Source organism: Zalophus californianus, chromosome 12, assembly GCF_009762305.2.
Source record: "Zalophus californianus isolate mZalCal1 chromosome 12, mZalCal1.pri.v2, whole genome shotgun sequence".
NCBI lineage: Eukaryota > Metazoa > Chordata > Mammalia > Carnivora > Otariidae > Zalophus > Zalophus californianus.
Genome location: NC_045606.1, coordinates 87,865,045 through 87,885,609, shown reverse-complemented (window position 1 = coordinate 87,885,609; position 20,565 = coordinate 87,865,045). Strand labels below are relative to the sequence as shown.

Sequence of the window (20,565 nt, the reverse complement as noted above, 5' to 3'; positions counted from 1 at the left end):
AAGTCAAATGGAAAAGTATCTGGGCTAGTCTGTTGTGTATAAATTTTTCCTAGGGAGCACTTTTTAGAAGTCACCAAGTGGAAAATCACCAGAATGGAGTTTAGTGAGGTCTGGTTCCTGAGTCATTGCCCTGCAGATGTAATTCCCAATCTTACATAATTAGGAAAGATTAGAGGGTGATGGAGCAAGAAGAGCAGGTTTGGAGTAGGACAGAGAATCAGGGAGAAAGTTTGTTGAAAAGAAACCAAAATTGTCTTCAAAGCTCTTTTCAGCAACTTTTGGGGGTCTTGGGAAGTAATGTCTTCTTGGCTGACAGGGCTGATCAATTTATTCTTTAGCACCTCCTCATTTGAAATACTTGAAGCTACAATATTAAAGTTAACTTTTCTTCGGTGGGTTTCTGCCTTTTCACTCTTCTAGAGAGTTCTGTTAAGTTCCATTATTAAAACTTGGTTTGACAGTCTTATTTTCTGAAAACCTGATGCCGTCCATGGGTTCTGAACCAAGCTCATTAGGGATTCCTAACCTCAAAAGATGCTGGCTTTTGAGGAAGGCTTGCTCAACCACGCTCAGTGGTACAGACAAAACTCGCACCTAGGGTGGGATGCCGAGATACCCCTAAGGGCCTACATACAAGCTGTGTGAACTCCGGTCTCCAGTAGGTGTTCTGCAACAAGACTGCAAGCCATTTCTCTGATATGCACCTTTGTAAAAGCAAAGTGCGCTGCTAAACTGTACCTGTGGTCAGTATGATTCCTATAGATGATAAGACATTGGTCCAGTTCGCAAAGAGCGTGACTCTGGCTTGGACAACAGACAAATGCATCCTTCGGGGCTCCTTTTAAAAAAATGAAACGCGAACTCCTTCCCAGTCTACTTATTTATAAGATGTCTGGTACTTTCGCTGAAGCATTCCGGTTCCAACGCGCCCCACTGCCTGGTGCGAAGTCCCCAGCTGCCGCCAGGTAGGGCGTGGGCAAGCGGAGCGCCGAGAATCCGGGCCTCTCTGGGACCTAGCGGAAGGCGCGTCCTCGCCGAGACCCCGGGCTGCGGCGCCCCCGTCTCGGCGCGGGCCGGCCAATCAGAAGCCGCCTTCGCGTATGCCCGTCGTCCGTCGGACCCGCCCCTCCCGCAGGCCTCACGGGCTATTTAAAAGCCTGCGCCGCAGCTGGCGCGGCGTGGTCTTTGGGAGCGGGCCTGCGGATCTCGGCAGCCATGGCCAGCCACCTCGTGCTCTACACCGGCGCCAAGATGCCCATCATGGGGCTGGGCACCTGGAAGGTAAGTGCTCTCGGGAGCGCGCGCGTCCCACGGCTTGTCTCGGGCTCAGCGCGGCCTGGGGCGGTAGGGACCTACAGTGACTCAGAGCGGTGCCCCCGGCCGGGGAGGCCCGGCCTCCAAGGAGCCACAGTTGGGCTGGCCGGGCCCGGGCGGGACGGGGTGGTCCCCGCGGGGACCGGGGCACCGGGCGCTGGCCTGCCGTCCCGGGAGCTTGGGTGGGGGACTGCTGCCGTAGACGCTCGGCGGGTGGGATCCCCAGGCCGCACTTGGAATCCGATCCCGGTTGGAAAATCACAGGAGGGGGGTTTCCTGCGCCCCGCCGCTCTGCCCAGGGGGCGGGAATCGGGAGGAGCTGGGGCGTTGGGGCCGAAAGGGGGGTGGGCCGTCGCGCGCCGGCGAATCGCTTCTGAACCGCACCTGCGGCACCTGCGCCTTTGTCTCTCTTCTAAATAGTTTATTCTTAATTGTTTCCGTTTTTACTCTCTCAGGAATAAGCACTCAGCTTAAGGCCGGAGACTGCAGGTAATTAAATTAGCTGCCACGAGTTTGCCCAGGATGCATGTATCTCCGTGTCCCCAAACACGCGACGCTGACCCCTTGTAGCTGAGCTTGCCTCTCGGGGTTGGGGGCGGGGGCGGGTGTCGTATGCGGGGCAGACCTTCACAGAGAACCTGGGCACCTGTGGTTACCGCCCAGAGAAAACTGTTAGCTGTTGCCAGTATTAAAACGGTCTTCCAGAAACCTTAACAACCACTGAAATCTCTCCCCAGCGTCCCTAAGAAGTGGTTAGGAATAAAAAGGCTAGCCTGATTATCTGAAAAGTAGGGAGCACTGACGGGTGGTATTACAGGCGCTGGGACAAAACCCAGTGTTTTTAAAAGCTCCTTTTAAGTTAGGTTTGGGGTATTATATATTACATTCTACAGCTAGGACTCAGTTTTTCCCAGGAACTTTGAATGTGGGCCTGGGCATTGGATCTTCTCACACTGATGAGGAAATGAGAGAGGATTGAGTGCACCGCTAAATGGTTTGATCTAGAACAGAGGGTGGGGTTTATCTCTACCCTAAAAGCTGCAATTGAAGATTAGGAAATATAAGAAATAAGGAAAGGGTCAAAGAGTTGCTTTACACAGAGTGTTTCTTGGCCAAAGTAATCAGAGTATGTGTAATTTGTGTTTCCTTCAAGAAGTCCAGTGAGGGCTCTAAGGGTGTAATTGAATTATGACCGTGATACAGAGTTAAATTTCAGCTGTTGAGGGTTATTCTCTTGGAATGGATGTGAAAAGACACTTTCTTGGCAATAGTAAATTATTACAGTTTGTATAATGATGCAGGCACACACACACGCATATAACTGGAGCAGAAAAGATCCACAAAACACTACTAAGTGGGATGAATTCCAATATTTTTATTCTGTTCTGTGTTTTCAGAAATTAGGTTCCTGACCTTGGTCCATCGTTTGTAAATTACTACTCTAGGGTAAATAAGGAATAAAAATTTGTTAAAAGGATTTTCAGAATTTTTTTAAAATTTTCTTTAAAAAATTATTTTTAAAGATTTTATTCATATATTAGTGAAAGTGAGAGAGATCACAGAGGGAGAGGGAGAAGCAGACTCGCTGCTGAGCAGTGAGTCGGATGCGGGGCTCGATCCCAGGACCCTGAGATCATGACCTGAGCTGAAGGCAGAAACTTAACCGACTGAGTCACCCAGGCGTCCCTGTTTTATTTTTTTAAAAAAAGATTTATTTATTTAGAGAGAGTGCGAGCAGGGGGAGGGGCAGAGGAAGAGGGAGAGAATCCTCAAGCAGACTCCCTGTTGAGCTCAGAGCCTGATGTGGGGCTCAATCCCAGGACCTGAACTGAAGCGAAGAGCCAGACACTTAGCCGACTGAGCCACCCAGGCACCCCTATTTTTTATTTTTTAGAGAGTGAGCGTGCGTGCAAGCACGATTGGGGGGGCAGAGGGAGAGAGGGGGCTGGCATTTTATAGCACAGAGCCTGATCTCACGACCCTGAAATCATGACCGGAGCCCAAATCAAGAGTTGGGACACTTAACCAACTGAGCCAACCAGGTGTCCCTTAAAGAGAGTTTAAAGTCCTGCACCTGCACACTTAATGCCCTGAAAAGCTGCATGTTTATTTAACATTATAAAATCTATAGTGAGGTCATTCATTCTGGCAGAGTACGTTCTTTGAGGGCAAGGGTAGCATCTGTCTTGTTCACAAGCACATCTTACAACACCTGGTAAACAGTAGGTACCCAAAAGATATGTTAGATAGGTATTGATACAAAGAAGTAAGATAACTTTGGATGGTGGGGGAGGTGAGGAGATGAGGTTTGTACAGAATTGTGTTGAGGTGGGAGAGGGGAGGTAACAGTGAAATAAATAGCACAAGTATAGGCTTAGAATGGATTCCTTTTTTTTGTTGTTCTTAAGGATAGCAGATAGTGTGATAGTAACTCTTCCGCTTACCCCCATATGTGTGTACATATTTCTTCACAGATGCTGGACAAAAGAAGGGGTGACCTGAGAAGCATTTGCTTATCTTTGTGAGAATTGGGGGAGGCTCTGCAAGCGGGTACAGTTCCTTGTTCTCCTGGATCTTTCCTATCATGGCATCTGTGTTGTGCCATCCAGACCCTTTGTGGGGCTCTAGTGGTCTCCGATCTGCTTTTTGCATCAAAGGTCCTCAAATCTGCCCTTCTGTCCTTGGAAGTGAGGCTTACAGGCAGATGGGAGAGCCTCTCTGCCTCAGACCCCGTGTGGCATAGCGAGTGTTTCTCCCCGGCAAGCTTGCCTTCCCCATTAGACAGGAAGTAAACCCACCAACCTTGTTTTGCCAGGAATCCGTTCAAACAGATTTCTTTTGATGTCCTCTTGCAGTCCTGTTGCTAGTAAATGTTCTGACCTAGCTGAAAAATTGTTGGTAGTTTGGTTATTATGACACACGCACATACTTCAAACTGAGGAGTGGAGGGCAACTGTGTTTCTTAACCTCTTTTCCATTATCTCCACCCCTGCCCCATGCAAGAACCTTTGAGACGTTTTTTCCTAATTGCCCCCCCCCACACACAATTTTAACATCAGAGATAGACTGTATATTTGTTTATGTCCTGTGGTCCTTCAGAGGGCCACAAACCTTTGTGTAAGCTAAGATTTTATTTTTTGCCCCCACTGAACCAGTTTTTGCCTCTTTGGGGGTGATATCTCCCCCTTTAAGAACACATGAGGGAGAAAAAAATGTGCTGAGAAAGACTTTCTGTCACATGCCCAAAGTAGGACAAGCTTGTATTAGCCCCAAGATCCTGGGTTGGGGTGGGGGGATGAGGTGCTGGCTTTGGAGCTGAGACCGTAACTTGGTTTTACCGTTCACCTGCCTCATCTCCCTGCGGGCCTCAACCTGGCCCTCTTCAAGATCAAAGATAGTTAAGTTAAGTCTTCCCCAAGCAGGGCCAGCCCTGGTCCAGTCCCATCTCAACCAAATGGAGATGTCAGTGTTTTAGAATTCAGCAGAGATTGATTCAGGTTGGGTGGGAGGAAGCTAATTTCAATTTTATTAGTTGGTTTGTGTTTGTTTCCAAGCCTGATTATGAGCTTTGATGCCAAAGAGTAGCCAGATTGACTGTTTTCATGTGATGAGGCAACTGAAAAGGGTGGTCAACCCCTTATCATTTGTACAGAACTGTAAATAGATGTGGACGTACTGATCGTGAGCCCAGTGAGGTTGGCTTATCTGCACCAAACATTGACAAGCACGCTTTGTATTGACTGTAGATTGGACACGAGAGGTAGCATGTTGTTGTTACTCTCTGGATTCTCCCCCATGATTGGTCTGTTGGAATCTTAGGAGTACGGCAGATTTTAAGCCTTGTTTATACAAACCACCAGGTCCCCAGTCTCCCATTTGTGCTGAGTGGAGCATTGTGTGCCCTACAGAGTGAGGAAGCCAGCTTGCTCAGATTTACCCGAAGTTGATTGAGATTGTATTGTCAATTGGCTAAATTAGAACTGGGATTAAACCCTTTTGGTCACCAAAATACCCATGTTCAGGATCAGAATACCTAACTTTTCGTTAATCATAATACTGAATTGGACACCATTTTATTTGTGATTAGGAATTAGGACAAATCAAGGCTGGGCCTCTTGCCTAATCCCCATTTCTTTGTATGCTCTTCTGGCATAGAAATGGGCTGGTAAACTACAAGCCACAGACCGTTTTTGTAAATAAAGTTTTTTTAGAACACATCTCCTGTGTACGTATTATTTATGACTGCTTTTGTGCTGCAGTGGCAGAGTGGGGCACTTGCATCCGACCGTCAGGCCAACAAAGCCTAAAATATTCTCTGGCATCTTATAGAAAAAGTTTGCCAACTCCTCTTCCAGAAGATTCTAAGTGAATGGAATACATTTTGAGAAGTCACAAATGCCTGTTACACTTGCGTCTGGTTGAAATGACTTACACTTAAAACGAACACTTAAAATAGAAAATTATATTGTAAGACCACTAGTATTTAAACAAACCTAATAATAAAAAAATGAGTTTCTCTTAGACGCAGGTTTAGTTTCTGTAAAGAAAAGCTGGTTTAATCAGAAGAAGTTAAATGTTCGTGGGGACGGCTTTTCTGTGATCTTGGTATTTTTATTTTTTTTTAAGATTTTATTTATTTATTTGACAGAGAGACAGCGAGAGAGGGAACACAAGCAGGGGGAGTGGGAGAGGGAGAAGCAGGCTTTCTGCTGAGCAGGGAGCCCGATGCGGGGCTTGATCCCAGGACCCTGAGATCATGACCTGAGCCGAAGGCAGACGCTTAACCAACTGAGCCACCCAGGGCGCCCGATCATGGTATTTTTAAAGGCTTTAGAGGTTGATGGCCCTGGTTCTTTATTAAATCTAAGTTCACATCAAAAGTTATGGTTTCCTATTCCTTACCCTAGGATTATCATTGGCACACTGTTCTCATACATCTTACCTAGGATTTTCCCCCAAAGTTAAATTTCTTTCATTCCCATCCCTCCTTTCATTGCAAAAGTAATACCTGCTAACAAGAGAAAATTTTTAAAAAATACATCAGAAAGAACATAATCCCCTCTTTCAGAAATCCCCGTGGTTAATATTGCAAGGAATTCAGTCTCTGAAATACTTTTTTTTTTTTTTTTTTTTTTTTTTTAGCCGTTGATGCCATTTTATAACCTTTCCTTGCAGAGGGAATAGAGGGAGGGTTATTAAAGTAACAGGTAAGAGCTACATGCAAAGGGGAAGATGATTAGGTTTTTAAAAGTGTGTGTGTGTAAAGGGGGGGCGCTAATAGGGTCCGAGTTGGTGTTAGCGGGCTGCAGATGTTACAAAGCAAGGAGATGGGGAGGCGTATCTTGTGGAGATGGTGGGGAGCCCCGGGGCCGAGAATGCTCACTGCCATCCGTTGGTGCCATCAGCTCAGACCATTGTCAGGTTGCTGCCTGAGCTAGCACTCTGGAGCTCTAAGGTTCAAGAGAGTTGGGCATCCATGGGTTTGCCTAAGTCACAGGGCAGATTATTGGCAGAATCAAGTTAAAACATGATTTAAGTCTGTAGGATTTGTACAGTTTGGTCATCTGTAATTTGAATGTTTCCCGTAACAGTTTTCTGCAGGTTTGCTGAGATGTGTGGAAATACACTTTCATGATTTTTCTTTTCAAAGTTTCAGTTTGGACCACTCCTTCTGTTTGCATTTGTAAATGTGGCATGAAATGGAGAGATGGTATAATCACATACTAGCATTGCCAAGTTCATTGTGTGATTTTTTTCATCGTATCTTAAATTGTCTGATTCGTTAGTGGTAAGAGAAGTTCATTTAGTCTCTTTCTGTGAAGGGTTAGGTTGAGATGATGAATAGTAAATGTAGTTTGTGGACTCTAGTACATTTTCATTCCAGAGAATGATTTTTCCAAGGCTAGGAAACTTAATCCTTTCACTGACCAGTGTCTCGTGCCTCTTAGGATCCACACAGGAGGACAGACCTCTAGGCAGAGCATGGCTCTGAGGTCCTTCTGTCAACATTTGAGTCCTGACGTCTTTGGCCGACTGTGATCATGGACCCTTTGCATCACCTTCTGTGCCTTTCTTTCCCTAGCTATAGAGATAACTCTATCTGCCAGGGTTGTGGTAAAGATTCAGTGTATTAATGTATTCAAAACTGGTAAAAATGGGTCATATTTTCAGTCTGAGCTAGTGTGTGCTAAGTACCCCACTGGTCAGTATCCATTCAGTGACATGATCTGCCCTGCCTGCTCAGGGTCAGCCCAGGGGACAGCCATCAGTCCTGTGGCAGAGCACATGGCCCCGTGTGGCCTCCCTGTGGCTGCAAAAGGTGTCCCCAAAAAGGGGAGGCTGGGGGCGCCTGGGTGGCTCAGTCGGTTAAGCATCTGCCTCGGGCTCAGGTCATGATCCCAGGGTCCTGGGATCGAGCCCTGCATCATTGGGCTCCCCGCTCAGTGAGAAGCCTGCTTCTCCCTCTCCCGCTCCCCCTGCTTGTGTCTCTCTGTCAAATAACTTTGACACAGCCCCCATTCTTGGGAGTCTGATCACCAGTTGCTGCAACTTCTGCAGACTGAATTTATAAAATGCCCAACAGTCCTTCCTCAACAGTCCTTGCTTCTGTTTTTCTTTACCTTTAGAAAGCAGCGTGGCCAGCTTCCCAGTGCCTGTGTCCCTGGCTCATCTCTTGGTCATTTCTGCCCTTGGCTTTTCTCTGAAAACATAACGTGAACCTTTTTTCAGTTTTGTGCCACTCTTTCGGCAACCTTGAATATCCTAGTTTACACTTTTCTGGCTCCAAGGAGCTGAATAATTCTGTTGGGCAGAATAAAAAGTATGTGAGGTGGGGACTTCTGGGCCCACAGGATGCCCTCGGGCGTACCCAGAGTCGAGGCTGTATGTGATGTTGCTCGGAGCAGTCTCTCGCGACCCCCCACTCTCTTCGAGCTGCTCCTGACTCCATTCCCCCAGCTCGGCGACCCCAGCAGAATGGGAGCTTGTCTTGGTAGTAGTTCCCAGAGACCGAGTCCCGCGGGCCTGGTTTGGGTCATGCCTCTGCACCAGTTGCTGTGCCAGATGCAACGTGTGGCCAGGCCGGGCCTGGGGAGTATGTCCGCCCCTCTCTCCGGGGCTGGGCTTCCTTCTGCCTGGTCCCTTGAATCTCCAACGGTGGGGAAGGCTGTACCTGTAGGTTCTTTGTTCCTCCACGGAAAAAAAGAGATAATCGGGTCATCTGGAGGTGTACCCTCTCTTAGACCCGAGGTTAGCATCCCGCCCCCTGCTCCCTCCTTGGGGGTGAGCAAGCTCAGTGTACTAACAGGCTCTGGCCGTACCCTTGTTCGCGCTGGTTCATAATCTCCCCCCCTGCCCCGGCCCTGTTCACAACAGCTGATGCCAAAACAGCAAATGTCTGCAGCTGCTCATAGCCCTGGGGATTTTCCTTTTCATTCTCTTCTCCCCCAGCTCTCTGGAGGAATGCACTGTATTCATGCCACAGTCTGTTGCACATGTGTGTATTTTTCACCTCTCTGATCTGAGTAGGATCAGTGAGGCGATGGAGTAAATGTCCATGAGGTCAGTCTGGGCGCTGGTGAAGCTCAAAGCCCTGGAGGAGCCTCCTCTTCCCTGACAGCCAGGCTCTGCCCTGTCCTGGGCACAGAGGTGGTCAGACGGCCGTCTAGTCTCTTTGCAGCTCTGCCCACACATTAGTGATGCCCATTTCCCCTCTCCTTCCAGCTCCTTTCTGTCTGCTGGTATCTCAGAGGGGCTGTCTCCCACCCCTGCCTCTTAGAGCAAGTTCTTACGTGGTCACAAAGAAAGCACCAGCCTTTGAATCTGTATCAATAATGTCCTTGACTTTACGATGATGTCCCAGAACTGCTGAAAAACGAATGATTGCCAGTGTCAGAATCCACACTGAAGAGAAAGTAAAGCATGGGCATTTAGTGACAGCTCAGAAACCAAACGGGCATTGGGTAAATATTTACAGCAGTTATTAAAATACTCTGAGCTGTTTGAAGGACATGGTGTTCCTTACTGTCTTGGGAACCTAAAAGATTCAGATAGGGTGGTTTTTTTTATATAGTGGTTTGTAAATCAACAGATGTAAAGAAGCAAGGGAGACCGCTCTGGCACATCTTTTTAGGGTGGGCTAGGCTACCATTAAGTGGTTGTCAGGAGTATGCTAATGTGAAGCCATGCAGCATTTCACCTCGGTTCCACGCCCCTGTCTGAGAGCAGATGGTTTGGGAAGCCGCTGGCCATCCGCAGCCGTCGGAGCGGGGCAGGAGCTTCAGCGAGGAGCGGGGGGCTCACACTGCCCTTCTTTCTGCCTGGGTTGCTTTGTTGTTGATTTTTAACTCCATGCCTTCCGGTGCCTTTCCTTTCAGTCCCCTCCAGGCAAAGTGACCGAGGCTGTGAAGATGGCCATTGACCTTGGGTACCGTCACATCGACTGTGCTCACGTGTACCAGAACGAGAACGAGGTGGGGTTGGCCATCCAGGAGAAGCTCAAGGAGCAGGTGGTGAAGCGTGAGGACCTCTTCATCGTCAGCAAGGTGCAGCCCGGCAGGGGGGCCCAGGCGATTGGCTTTTCCTTCATGTTTGTGCAATGGCAGAGCCAGCTTAGGAGCCGAGGCCATTCTGCTGGGGATACGGGTTGACTACAGGCCATAGAGGGCTCCGAAGCTCGCCTGTCCCTTGTGTGTTAGGTGGTCATGTGGTGTAGAGCCATTGGTTAGAGCCCCTTGTTGATGAGGCTCAGATTGTGGGTTGGTGCTCCCTTTCCAGGGAGTTACCTTTGAGGACAGAACTTGGTTTCCATCGGGAGACTGGATCTCCACTGCTGGCCATGGTCTTTCTCCTGGAGGCTTTGGGTGCCCAAAGGGACACTGGGTGGGAGGGTGAGGCTAGCTCCACAGAGACCAAGCCTTGTAGGAAAATGGCCTTGAGAGCTCATGTTTTAGGGCCTGGGCCTTCCTGACCTGTCCATTCTACATTATGCCTTCAGTTTGGTCCCTCTGCCGGATTTCCCCGACCTGATTATCCTGCCTGCCTTGGAAAGTTAGGGTCCACGGTGTGCAATGGAAACTCCCTCACTACCATTTACAGTGCCACAGTGAGAGGGGTGGGTTTTGTCTTCGAGCCGTCTGGCTCCTGGCTGGGGAAACCACCTCCTGCACACGGGCTAAGACATGCTCTCTCCCTGGCTTCAGCTGTGGTGCACATTCCATGAGAAGAGCATGGTGAAGGGAGCCTGCCAGAAGACACTCAGTGACCTGAAGCTGGACTACCTGGACCTCTACCTTATTCACTGGCCAACCGGCTTCAAGGTAGGCGACACAGGGCTCAGGCCAGGCCCCTGTCCCTCTTTGTAGCCTGGATGTGTCAAGCCCTCCTGCATTAGGTGGGTAGAGATGGGCACACGCTGTGTGTGTGTCCTTACTGATTCAGGCCCTGTCCCTCCGTGTAGCCTGGGTGTGCCAGGCCCTCCTGCATTAGGTGGGTAGAGGTGGGCACACGCTGCGTGTGTGTGCTTACTGGCCCAGGCCCTGTTCCTGAAGTAGCTGCCAGTGCTGTCACCTGGGAGCTGTTAGAAATCAGCCTCTGGCCCCCCAGGCCTACTGAATCTGAGCCGTAGGTGACTCGATTGCACGTTACAGAATTTGAGGAGCGCTGTGCTTTGTCATTTGCTGCGGTGGTACCGTTTCAAACTGTAACCGCGAACGTGGCTCAGGTGACATTCTGCATGTGGCCCGAAGACCTCATTGGCTGTCACCCTCTGCTTCCGTGTGTGGGGATGTAGTCCTGCCTTCTGCACACAGGCCCCATCCTGTGGAAGCCTCATCAGTATTCCTTGGCAGCCTGAGTCTCTGCACCAAACAAACTCGGGTTATTACCTCCTTTGCCTTCTTCCTAGCCACAGGGTCCGTTTTCTGCTTTGTCTGCTGGATTGAAGCCATGTGGCTTTTATTCTCTAGCCCTGTTGTATTGTGCTGGTTCCATCGGACAGTCAGCTGCAACCATTTGAAAGGAAAAGTGTCTGGGGGCTTCAGGACTTGTCTGCCTATTTCCTTTTCCCACTGGCCCGTGCGTTTGCCCTTGATTATCTTCTGGAAACTTTAGCTATGGTAGTTAGTAATTTTTTTTAGAACTTTTGTGTTTAAAGATGCAGGTCTGTGAAGGGCTGTCATTGATTGTTTGCTCTTGCAACAACAGCACGGGAAGGAATATTTCCCACTGGATGGGGAAGGCAATGTGATTCCCAGCGACACCAATTTTGTGGACACGTGGGAGGTAAGACAGTCCTTGACCCGGTCTTTTCTCCCCCCTTGCTGGTTTCCCTTTCTCCTGTGAGTGACCTGCTCTGCCATGTCTTTCCCTGCATTTTGGTGTTTGGTCACCATTTTTGCTCTTCCTGTCTTATTAAAGCCAGCCTGGCTTTTGTCTTGGTGTCTCTTGGCTTCTCAAAGGTCTAATTTGCCGGCACCGATTAGTAAGGGCAGGACCTGTTGAACTGACTGGAGCCAGAGATGCTTTTCTCGTCCCTGTCCTCTGGGACACATGTCAGGAGCAAGCAGCTCCTCTTTTGTTGGTAGGCCATGGAAGAGCTGATGGATGAAGGGCTGGTGAAAGCTATTGGAGTCTCCAACTTCAACCATCTGCAAGTCGAGAAGATCTTAAACAAACCTGGCTTAAAATACAAGCCGGCTGTTAACCAGGTAAACATCGGCGGGGGAGGGTGTGCATGGGAGACTGTTTTGTTACTTTCTGAAGCTGGCAGTTACTTCTGATCCACGTCCCCCAGGGAGCAGCCAGTAGGCAGGTCCCGATTCGGGATTGAGAATGACGGTGACCCATCTGGGAGCCGAGCTTACAGGAGAGACGGGGTTGGAGCCTGGCTTGTGATGACTCAGGCTCTCCCAGATTATCAGCGTGCAGACGTTGAGATCCTCAGACTCATCGCAGTTGATAAAAGGCCAAAGCCAGAACAAACCCTTAGGGCCCATGGCCACAGTACATCGATAACAACATCGTTGTTTGTGTTGAGGACACTAGCTGGGAAATGGAGACAGTTGTTACAGCTTATTGGGGAGCTCAGATGGTGGTTATACATCGTTTTCTGTTGGGGGGGCACTTCCTGTATGTCCCCACGCCTGTGCCCACATGCCACCACCAGCCCCCCGTTTGCATCTGCAGATCGAGTGCCACCCGTATCTCACTCAGGAGAAGTTAATCCAGTACTGCCAGTCCAAAGGCATCGTGGTGACTGCCTACAGCCCGCTCGGCTCTCCTGACCGGCCCTGGTGAGGTTCCCACCGGATCGTGTTGTCTTGTCCATCAGTGAAGGTTAGAAATGGCTAGAGAGAAATACTCAGCGTCAAGGAAAATGCTTCTGGCGCCAGCTTGCAGACTTACCCAGGAGCCTCTTGCTGGGTTTCCTGGTTGTCATTTCTAGTAGCAAGATGGCCACTCTTTTTCCAGAGGGTTGGGAGTTTGTGCCTGAGCTTCAAATCAGCAGGAGACTGGTGCGCTGCCCTCTGAGGTTGAGGGGAGTTAGAGCTGCCTTGAGTGGAGGTGATGATGGCTGCTCACGCAGGCCATCTTTCTGTCTCCAGGGCCAAGCCTGAGGACCCCTCCCTGTTGGAGGATCCCAGGATCAAAGCTATCGCAGCCAAGCACAAGAAGACCACCGCGCAGGTATCGTCCTCTCCACGCGCCCGTGACGATTCCCAGAAGTCCCTGCCTTCTTAGTGGCCCCGTTCAGCGGGGAGGGAGAGGCGAGCAAGCCCAGCCAAGCCCTCCCTGGAGGTCCGGGAGCGGGTGGTAGACAGGTACACAGACTGGGAAGCCAGAAGATGGCCACGTGGTGGGGATGGTGGCACCTGCCCCCCCCCACCTCTGCAAGCCGCCCCGAGGGGCCATGTTTGCTGATGGAGGTGGGAAGCTCATCTCTGCTCGCAGGAGAGCACTCCTGCTTAGCTGCCTGGGAAATGTTTTTCTTCTCGCAAGTGGTAGGATGGCTTCCTCCTCATGCCTAGTACACCTGGGAGACGCGGAAGCGCCTGGCGTGGCTGGGGGTGGCCCTAACCTCTCTGAGCCTCCCGTTTTCTCACCTGTGACGTTCTGGAATTTCCATCTTTGGGGAATGGATGTATATAAGACTAAGTGACATCATAATGTAGATTATTGGTGTACGTACACCCTCGCCCCCTCTTTTCACAGGTTCTGATCCGGTTCCCCATGCAGAGGAATTTGGTCGTGATCCCCAAGTCCATGACACCCGAACACATTGCTGAGAACTTTCAGGTAAGACCAGGGCTGGTTGGCCAGGGTTTTTTCAGCAGAGTAGGAGACAGGGCCTCTCGTCTCATGCCTGGATTATCATGTGTGGGACCCCACCGTCCTGTCGCCTCTCAGGGAGCCAGCCTGTGTAGCCAACTGTGCAGTCGTTGCACACTTGCCCACAGATGTAGCCGGCGAGTGTACAGCAGTGTGCTTTCTGGACATTGGGACATGAGGGCCTTCCTCATCCGCATGCGCGCCGCCCCTCCCAGGCTCACCGGCGGCTGCTTTGGGCCCACCTGCTGGCCGCCCTGATGGCTGAGTTCTTCCCCGGCAGGCTGTGGGCCTCACGGGCACGGTGCCCCTCCTGACGGACCTTTCTTGTCCTCTCTGTCTAGCTGTTACTTGGCTGCTTAGGCCCATCTCAGATACCTTCTTTGACCGCATCCTTCAGCTCCCCGGCCAGCCTTCATTCCTAATTCCTCTGGACCCTCTGAGTGCTTTGTATAGCGTCTCCCTACAGTGTGCGATCGATTGTTCCTTGCGTTGTGCTTGTTGAATTACCTCTTCCCTTTGCTTCACCGTAAACTGAGGCGGAGACACTTGTGATCCATCATTTTCTTTCCATTGCTGCTTGTCACAGAAATGCTCAGCACCGCTGTGGTTTTGATAGTCTTAAGTGGACTCAGAAATACCGTTTTGCTCAGAGGCTCCGAAGGGAGGGACTGTCTTCTCGTATTGTGTAGTATCCCGCCAGCACGTGGGCGTTCTCCGGAGAGTCCTGCAGTTCGTTTCTCTGACCGTTGTCTTCTTCCTGCCCTCCCCACGCAGGGCCGCGCAGGGCAGCAGCTCCGCAGTGGCCCTGCACACAGCTGTGTGGGCACTTTGTGTTCTGGGTTTGGCCTTTATTTAAAGAAGAATAACTGGGTTTTTTGTTTTTGTTTTTTTTCCTTTTGAGGTCTTTGACTTTGAACTGAGCAGCGTGGATATGACCACCTTACTCAGCTACAACCGGAACTGGCGGGTGTGTGCCTTGGTGAGGTGAGTGCGTGCCCGGAGGGGGTCTGAGGTGGCGGCACAAGGGAAGCCCCCGGAGGCGGTAACGTCTGCGTCCTGTCAGCCCAGTGGGGCCCACTGCCGCTCGTGGTTTTGCTTTCTCATCCCTGCGCAGTGGGAAACAGTTGAACCCGTGTCAGCTGACCTGACACAGCCCAGGGCAAAATGCCAAGAGATCGGTTCTAGATGTCTTCTCCCTCCCCAGCAGCATTGTTGGCCTAACCTGCAGCAGCCACATACTTGAGCATTAATTTTCCAGTCTCAGTGGCTCATCTGAAACCAGGTGATCCGTGTGGCTGCTGTGCCACCTTCTGGAAGAATTCACATGGGACTCTTACACTGACTTGATTGGAGAGGTTCAGTGGGAAGACTGGGGCTTGGGGCTGCGGAAGCCTCTCGACCCCTCCCTGACTGACGGTCACCCGGGGCCCCTCGAGCTGCATATTCGCTGGCTTCTTGTAGTTTGGAATTTGAGGGAGATGACAAGGAAGGTTGGTTTTTGGTTTTTGTTGCTGTGGTCGTCGTCCCCCCGCCCCCCCGCTTGTCCTACAGCACAGTAACTAAAGTTTAAAATTCATTCTTTGCTTTTTAAGAAGCCTTCGTTTTACAGTGGGGACTGAGAGCTTCTTCTTTCACTATATGGCCTCTGTTTCGTCCCCACCTCCCGGTGGTGAGTCTCTTGAGCAAGACGGACGTCCCCCGAGGTGGGGTGGGGTGCTAGCCTTCTCTCTCCTGCCCTGCGCCCTCTGCAGTGCTGTTGGCAGCGCTGGGGGGCCGTGTCCGCCAAGGGCTCTGCTGCGCTTTGGCCGTGAGCACGTTGCCGTCCCAGATGGGCCACTCACACACCGCTCACGGGGGACCACTGGCACCGGCATGCCGGGCCCTTTCCAATGCCCCTATTTGTGTCCGTGGTGCTTAACGTTTGGGCATTAAAATCCTTTTTGGACCAAGTCGGGTGAGGGAGAGAGAGGTGAATCCTTCACCAGGTGACGTCTGTTCTCCTGTGGGAGTCTCTGTATCATTCAGTCGCTTCCCTTTGCCCTTCCCACTGCTGACACCACCTGTTGGCGCTCTCGGGGCTGACAGACCACAGTGGTTTTCCAACGGGTCCCTTTTCCCATATACTCCCTCCACTCTCCAGTGCCACTCCAGAAACAGCCGTCGGTGATTGTGGGGGCTGCTGATGGTTAGTGGGGATGGGCTGGGGCTGGAGTAGGGAGGGTAAGGCCAGGTCACCTAGGAAGCTTCTCACTAGACACACACCTACACTGCCTCTTTTTGGCAATTACTGCTTTACTAAGCCTCTGTTGCTAAGGGCAGGGGCCTATTACTCAGGCTTGCTGGGAGGCGAAAAAGGGCAGACTATGGGGCTGTTTTGAATGGCTCCGAATCTTTTGACTGAGAGTTCCGGGCCCCGTGCTGGGTTCACCCTTGGCCTTTCACACTATGCCCAGCCAGCCTTTCCAGTGTGAGTGCCAAAACTTGTTCCAGCACGAGCCATTGGCCCTGTTCACACACACCGCCCAGCCTCCTTCCTCCCCTCTGGCTCTGTCGCACATACAGACTCCTGACCTCTGTCTGGTCACCCACTTACTGTTGCAGCCTATGGGATACTGTCTGGTCCGGCCATTTAGACTGAGTGACCCGGAAGCCGGAGCGTGTCTTGGCGCCCCGCCCACCTCAGGCACAGTGCTGGGCTCCCGGGGCAGGTGGGGTCCGTCAGCCTGTGCAGACTGATGAGAGCCTGAGGCAGAGGAGCCTGGAGGGGGGTGGCGGCCCCCAGGTGCAGACCCATGATCCGCGGTCTGGAAAACCGGCTCATCTCTCAGGCCTCTATTTCTGCCGATAATGAGACACTCACCGTTGCTTTTCGTAATCTGTTATGGTTGAAATCTCTTCTGGAAAAGCTAATGTGTTCCTCTTTTTTTTCCCCGACAGCTGTGCTTCCCACAAGGACTATCCCTTCAACGCTGAGTTTTGAAGCTCTTGGTGCCTCTTCCCCTCCAGGTGACCCGCCGCTGTGTTCCCCGCGCCCCTTTCCCTCTGTGGAGCGTAGTATGGTCTCTGCCCCTCAGTGGTGGGTCAGCAACTGCGGACCGGCCGGTGAGGGCTTGGCCCGCTCGGTGTTGGGTCTGAAGAGCAGTATCAGTAGGTTAGAAGCTTCTTCTAATTCTCTTTGCCCTTCTTCTTGTCCAGCTGGGGAAAGTAGGACCTTAGTACTCTTTTCTGACTAGGTTGAGTCTACAGAGTTGAAATAGTGCCACTAACGACTGGATGTTGGCTGCTGGGAACTGTAACCCTTTCATCCAGACTTCTTGCCTCAAATAAAAGTTGTTTTGTGACTTGTTGCTGTTCGTTTTATTTTGATTTATTGAAGCAATACACCGCTGTCTGTCGCACTCAGCCTTCATCCCCTCTATACCTATAAAGCAGACACTCAGCTGGGCAACGAGAACGATTACCTGACCTCTTTCTCTCTGGTTGGGGACCCCTCGCCCCAGTTCTTCACCCATTTAGCATTAGGGTGGTTGATATCGTCTGGGTGCGCATTTGAGTCACCTGGGAAGCCTTCAAATCTAGTGCTGTCTGGACCTCACCGCTGGGGGCCCATCTGATTGGCCCAGGGTGTTGCTACTGTGCAGCCAAGGCTGAGAGCCACCACCCTCAGGGCTGGGAGGGGACAGGAATCCATTTGTCACTTCCCAAGTTTCTTTGTTGTCCCTGCTGCCTGGCAGGCCCCAAGTCCTGTGTTTACTAAGCAGCCCTATTCACGAGGAACTGCTTTCGTGAAGCTCATGGTCTAGACAAGAGGGGAGAGAAGCCTCAGTGAACGGCATCTGGGTGAGCTGCGGCCGCCGTAACAAAATGCCGTTGCCTGAGTGGGCGAAACAGACATTTCTCTCTCTCAGTTCTGGAGGCCGGAAGTTGGATCGTGGGGCCAGCAGGGTTTCGTTCGGGTGAGAGCCATTTTCCTGGGTTGTAGACTATCCCTTTCTCACTGTATCTTCACATAACTGAGAAAGAGGAATGCTCTAAACAGATCACACAAGTAAAGGTCTGCTTTTAACGATTATGAACGCTGTTGCTTATTTTTATTAACATTTTCTTTCCCAGAGTTAAATTGACAAAGGGATGAGCTAGACGAGAGTTGACTTAATTCATAGAATTAATGGCTTTGTTGCAGACTACCTCCGGGATGACTGTAACCCCTATAGGAGATATTAACTGCTCTGTAGGTTGTCCACAGGTAAAGCGTACCCCTAGGGTTTTAGATAATTGGGCAACAGTGGTTGCTGGGCCTCACCAGGGATGCAGGAGAGCACCAGGCCCCTGTCTGGCGGCTGCTCACACCCTACAGCTCTGGGCCTGGACCCTTCTTCCTGGCACCTGTTCCTCACAGCGGCCCAGTTTCCCCTGCCAGATAGGCAGGTCCCACCTTATCCCAGGTTAAGCAGCAAACTTCGCAGTCACCCTCTAGATCATCATTTTATTATAAATGAGTCAAATAATCTCTGACCTTGTCCCCCACCCTCTATTTCCAGTTAGCCCAGAGTTGGTTTTAACATGCTTTGGAAAAACTTTGGGGTGATCAGTAGTAAAGCGTTCCAAGCCAATGCCAGGGTGCTAGATCCCTGCTTGAAGAACACTATCAAAATAAGCTAATTCGAGGGTCAGCAAGAAGTACAAACAAGTTAAAAATAAAGACCCTACTCTGGCCTTGGTTCCTACTTTGTAGCAAGACTCAGTTCATATCTAAGAACATGTTTCTGAGAAGGAGTCTTACCTGGAGCAGGGAAGGGGAGGAGAATTAAAGCCTCTTGATTAAAGAACTCCTGCATTTTGAAGATTAAAAAGGGGTGTGGGTGGCCGTCCGTGGCCCCAGTGCAGGTGGGCACCCTGGCTCACTGGCCCTGGAATGTGGCGTGAAGGACCATAGGTGCAGCCAGCCTTGGCGGGCCAACTTCATTCCACAGCGGATTGATCCAAGGGTGGAGCAGGTAGACACGGGGTGGGGGTGGAGGGGGGGGTCCTCCTAGAAACAGGTGCTGCCTTCCCAGTGCAGAGTCCCTTTCTCCCTTCCCATTGTGCAACTAAGACCCCGACAGCTTTGCACGTTCCGGGGGGGGACAGCTTTCCAATCCAGCCTCAGCACTCCGGTGGACTCCTTGTCGTGAATGAAGTGACTCTCCAGGGGGCCAAGGCGGTGGGAGTTCTAGAACAATAGTGCCGGTCCCATCTCTGAGGACCTTTGCTGGGGCCTCTGAACACATTCACAAAATAGTTGGGACTTTTACAAAAACAAAGTTCCAGCCAAAGAGTAGAATTGTTAATAAGATAATGAGACCCACTGAAAGACGGGAACTAAATTTAATTGAATCACAGGCGATTAAGACCTGCACTTGAAAATCTCTCTGAACAATGCAGACTTGATTTCAAACAGTGCAATTTCTCAAGGGCCAGTTTCACACAGTTTCTCAACACTGTCCTGCTTCCCGTCGGTATAATTGCCGGACGAGCTATTTTAGTGCAATGTCTGCGGTGCTCCCTGGCAGGACGCCGGGAACTGCCCAGCCAGGAGCAGCACCATCCATGTTGGGTCCAACCCCGGAAGGCTTCCTAGGGGGGCAACAGGGACTACCTTTGGGGGATTCATGGCTCCCTGGGATCCAGCTCCAGGTCACACCTAGTCTTTCTGTCCCTTGAAGGCATTTTCTAGCTGTGTTCCAAGAAGACCCCGGCCTTCAGGATCCTGAAGGAGCCTCCCCTTCCCTCCCTAGAATCTGGCTACAAGCAGTCAAAGCAACTGATGGCTTCTCAGGTCCTCCTCTAGCCCAACGCTCAAGCTCGGCCAGAGGGAGCACCAGTCTCCGCTTTCTTTCCTTTCTATCCGCAGTGCCCAGAACAGTGCCGGGGCACAGAGCAGGCTCTCGGTAATGCCGTTTGCATGAACGAGTGACCAAATGAATGACGAGCTTTTCTTACAGCGACAAATTATGACAACATCCTTGTGTAAAATCAGTGTGTTTCTGACCCAAAGAGGAGCTGCTCAGTTTTGAATTGTGGCCTGGAATACATGAAAAAGGCAAAGAGTTCTACAGATGCAGACAGACTGAGACTTCCTTGCAGCTCTCCTCTTCCTAACCCTCGACTCTGGCAAACCGGTTAGCCTTCCAGCCTCTCTTTCCCCAATCTACAAGATGCCTACCTCCTAACGGTCACGGGGGTTAAATGAGGTATATGGAATGGAAAACCCCTATCCTGGGCCTTGCCCACGGCCCTCAGTACCTGCTTGCCCTTAGTCTTCCAATGGAATGTTGGCAACAGGGGCAAATGCATCCTCTCCCTCACAGCCTGCAGCTGGTGCCCAGGGGATGGAGCTCTGCCCAGCAGCGCTTTCTCACAGGCTTGGTTCTGGCCGCCTCACACCCAGAAAGGGCAGCGTCCGATACACTCCTCAGTGAGAAGCACACTCTGTGCTCTTGTTTCCCATCTCAGGGACCGTGCATCCTTCAAGAAGAGCAGGCCCTGAAGAAAATGCTGCCGGGGTGGCTCAGTCAGTTAAGCTTCTGACTCTTGATTTTGGCTCAGGTCATGATCTCAGGGCTGTGAGATTGAGCCCTGCATTCAGCTTGTGCTGAGAGTGGGGCCTGCTTAAGGTTCTCTCTCTCCTCCTGCTCCTCTACCCCCACAAAAAAGAAAAAAAAAAAAGAAAATGCGTGTGTGTTTGTAAGAAGTATTTTTTTTGTACTGATAGATGAAATCGTTGAGTGTTGGAGGTCATCTAATTCTACTTCTTTCTTTGAAAGAATCCTACATGGATCCTCAATATATAAATCAGAAGGCCAAGCTGCTGTGGTTTAAGTGGGGGAGGAGTCTGGGAACCAAGCCAGTCAACACCCTCACGCACAACCCCATAACCATGAG

General features: G+C 50.9%; 1 protein-coding gene across 2 annotated transcripts; it reads left to right on the top strand.

Moving 5' to 3' along the window:
• Positions 1-1,124: 1,124 nt before the first annotated feature.
• AKR1B1 (aldo-keto reductase family 1 member B) lies at positions 1,125-16,988 on the top strand. Of its 2 annotated transcripts, none has more exons than XM_027574565.2 (10): positions 1,125-1,281; positions 9,690-9,857; positions 10,515-10,631; positions 11,518-11,595; positions 11,898-12,020; positions 12,499-12,605; positions 12,918-12,999; positions 13,525-13,608; positions 14,543-14,625; positions 16,579-16,988. In XM_027574565.2, exons 1-10 carry the CDS (start codon positions 1,216-1,218, stop codon positions 16,619-16,621), a joined length of 951 nt encoding a protein of 316 aa, XP_027430366.1. In that variant the 5' UTR covers positions 1,125-1,215; the 3' UTR covers positions 16,622-16,988. The 2 variants fall into 2 exon arrangements, with proteins under 2 accessions (XP_027430366.1, XP_027430367.1); XM_027574566.2 differs by lacking the exon at positions 1,125-1,281 and adding an exon at positions 1,772-1,803.
• The last annotated feature ends 3,577 nt before the right edge of the window (positions 16,989-20,565 follow it).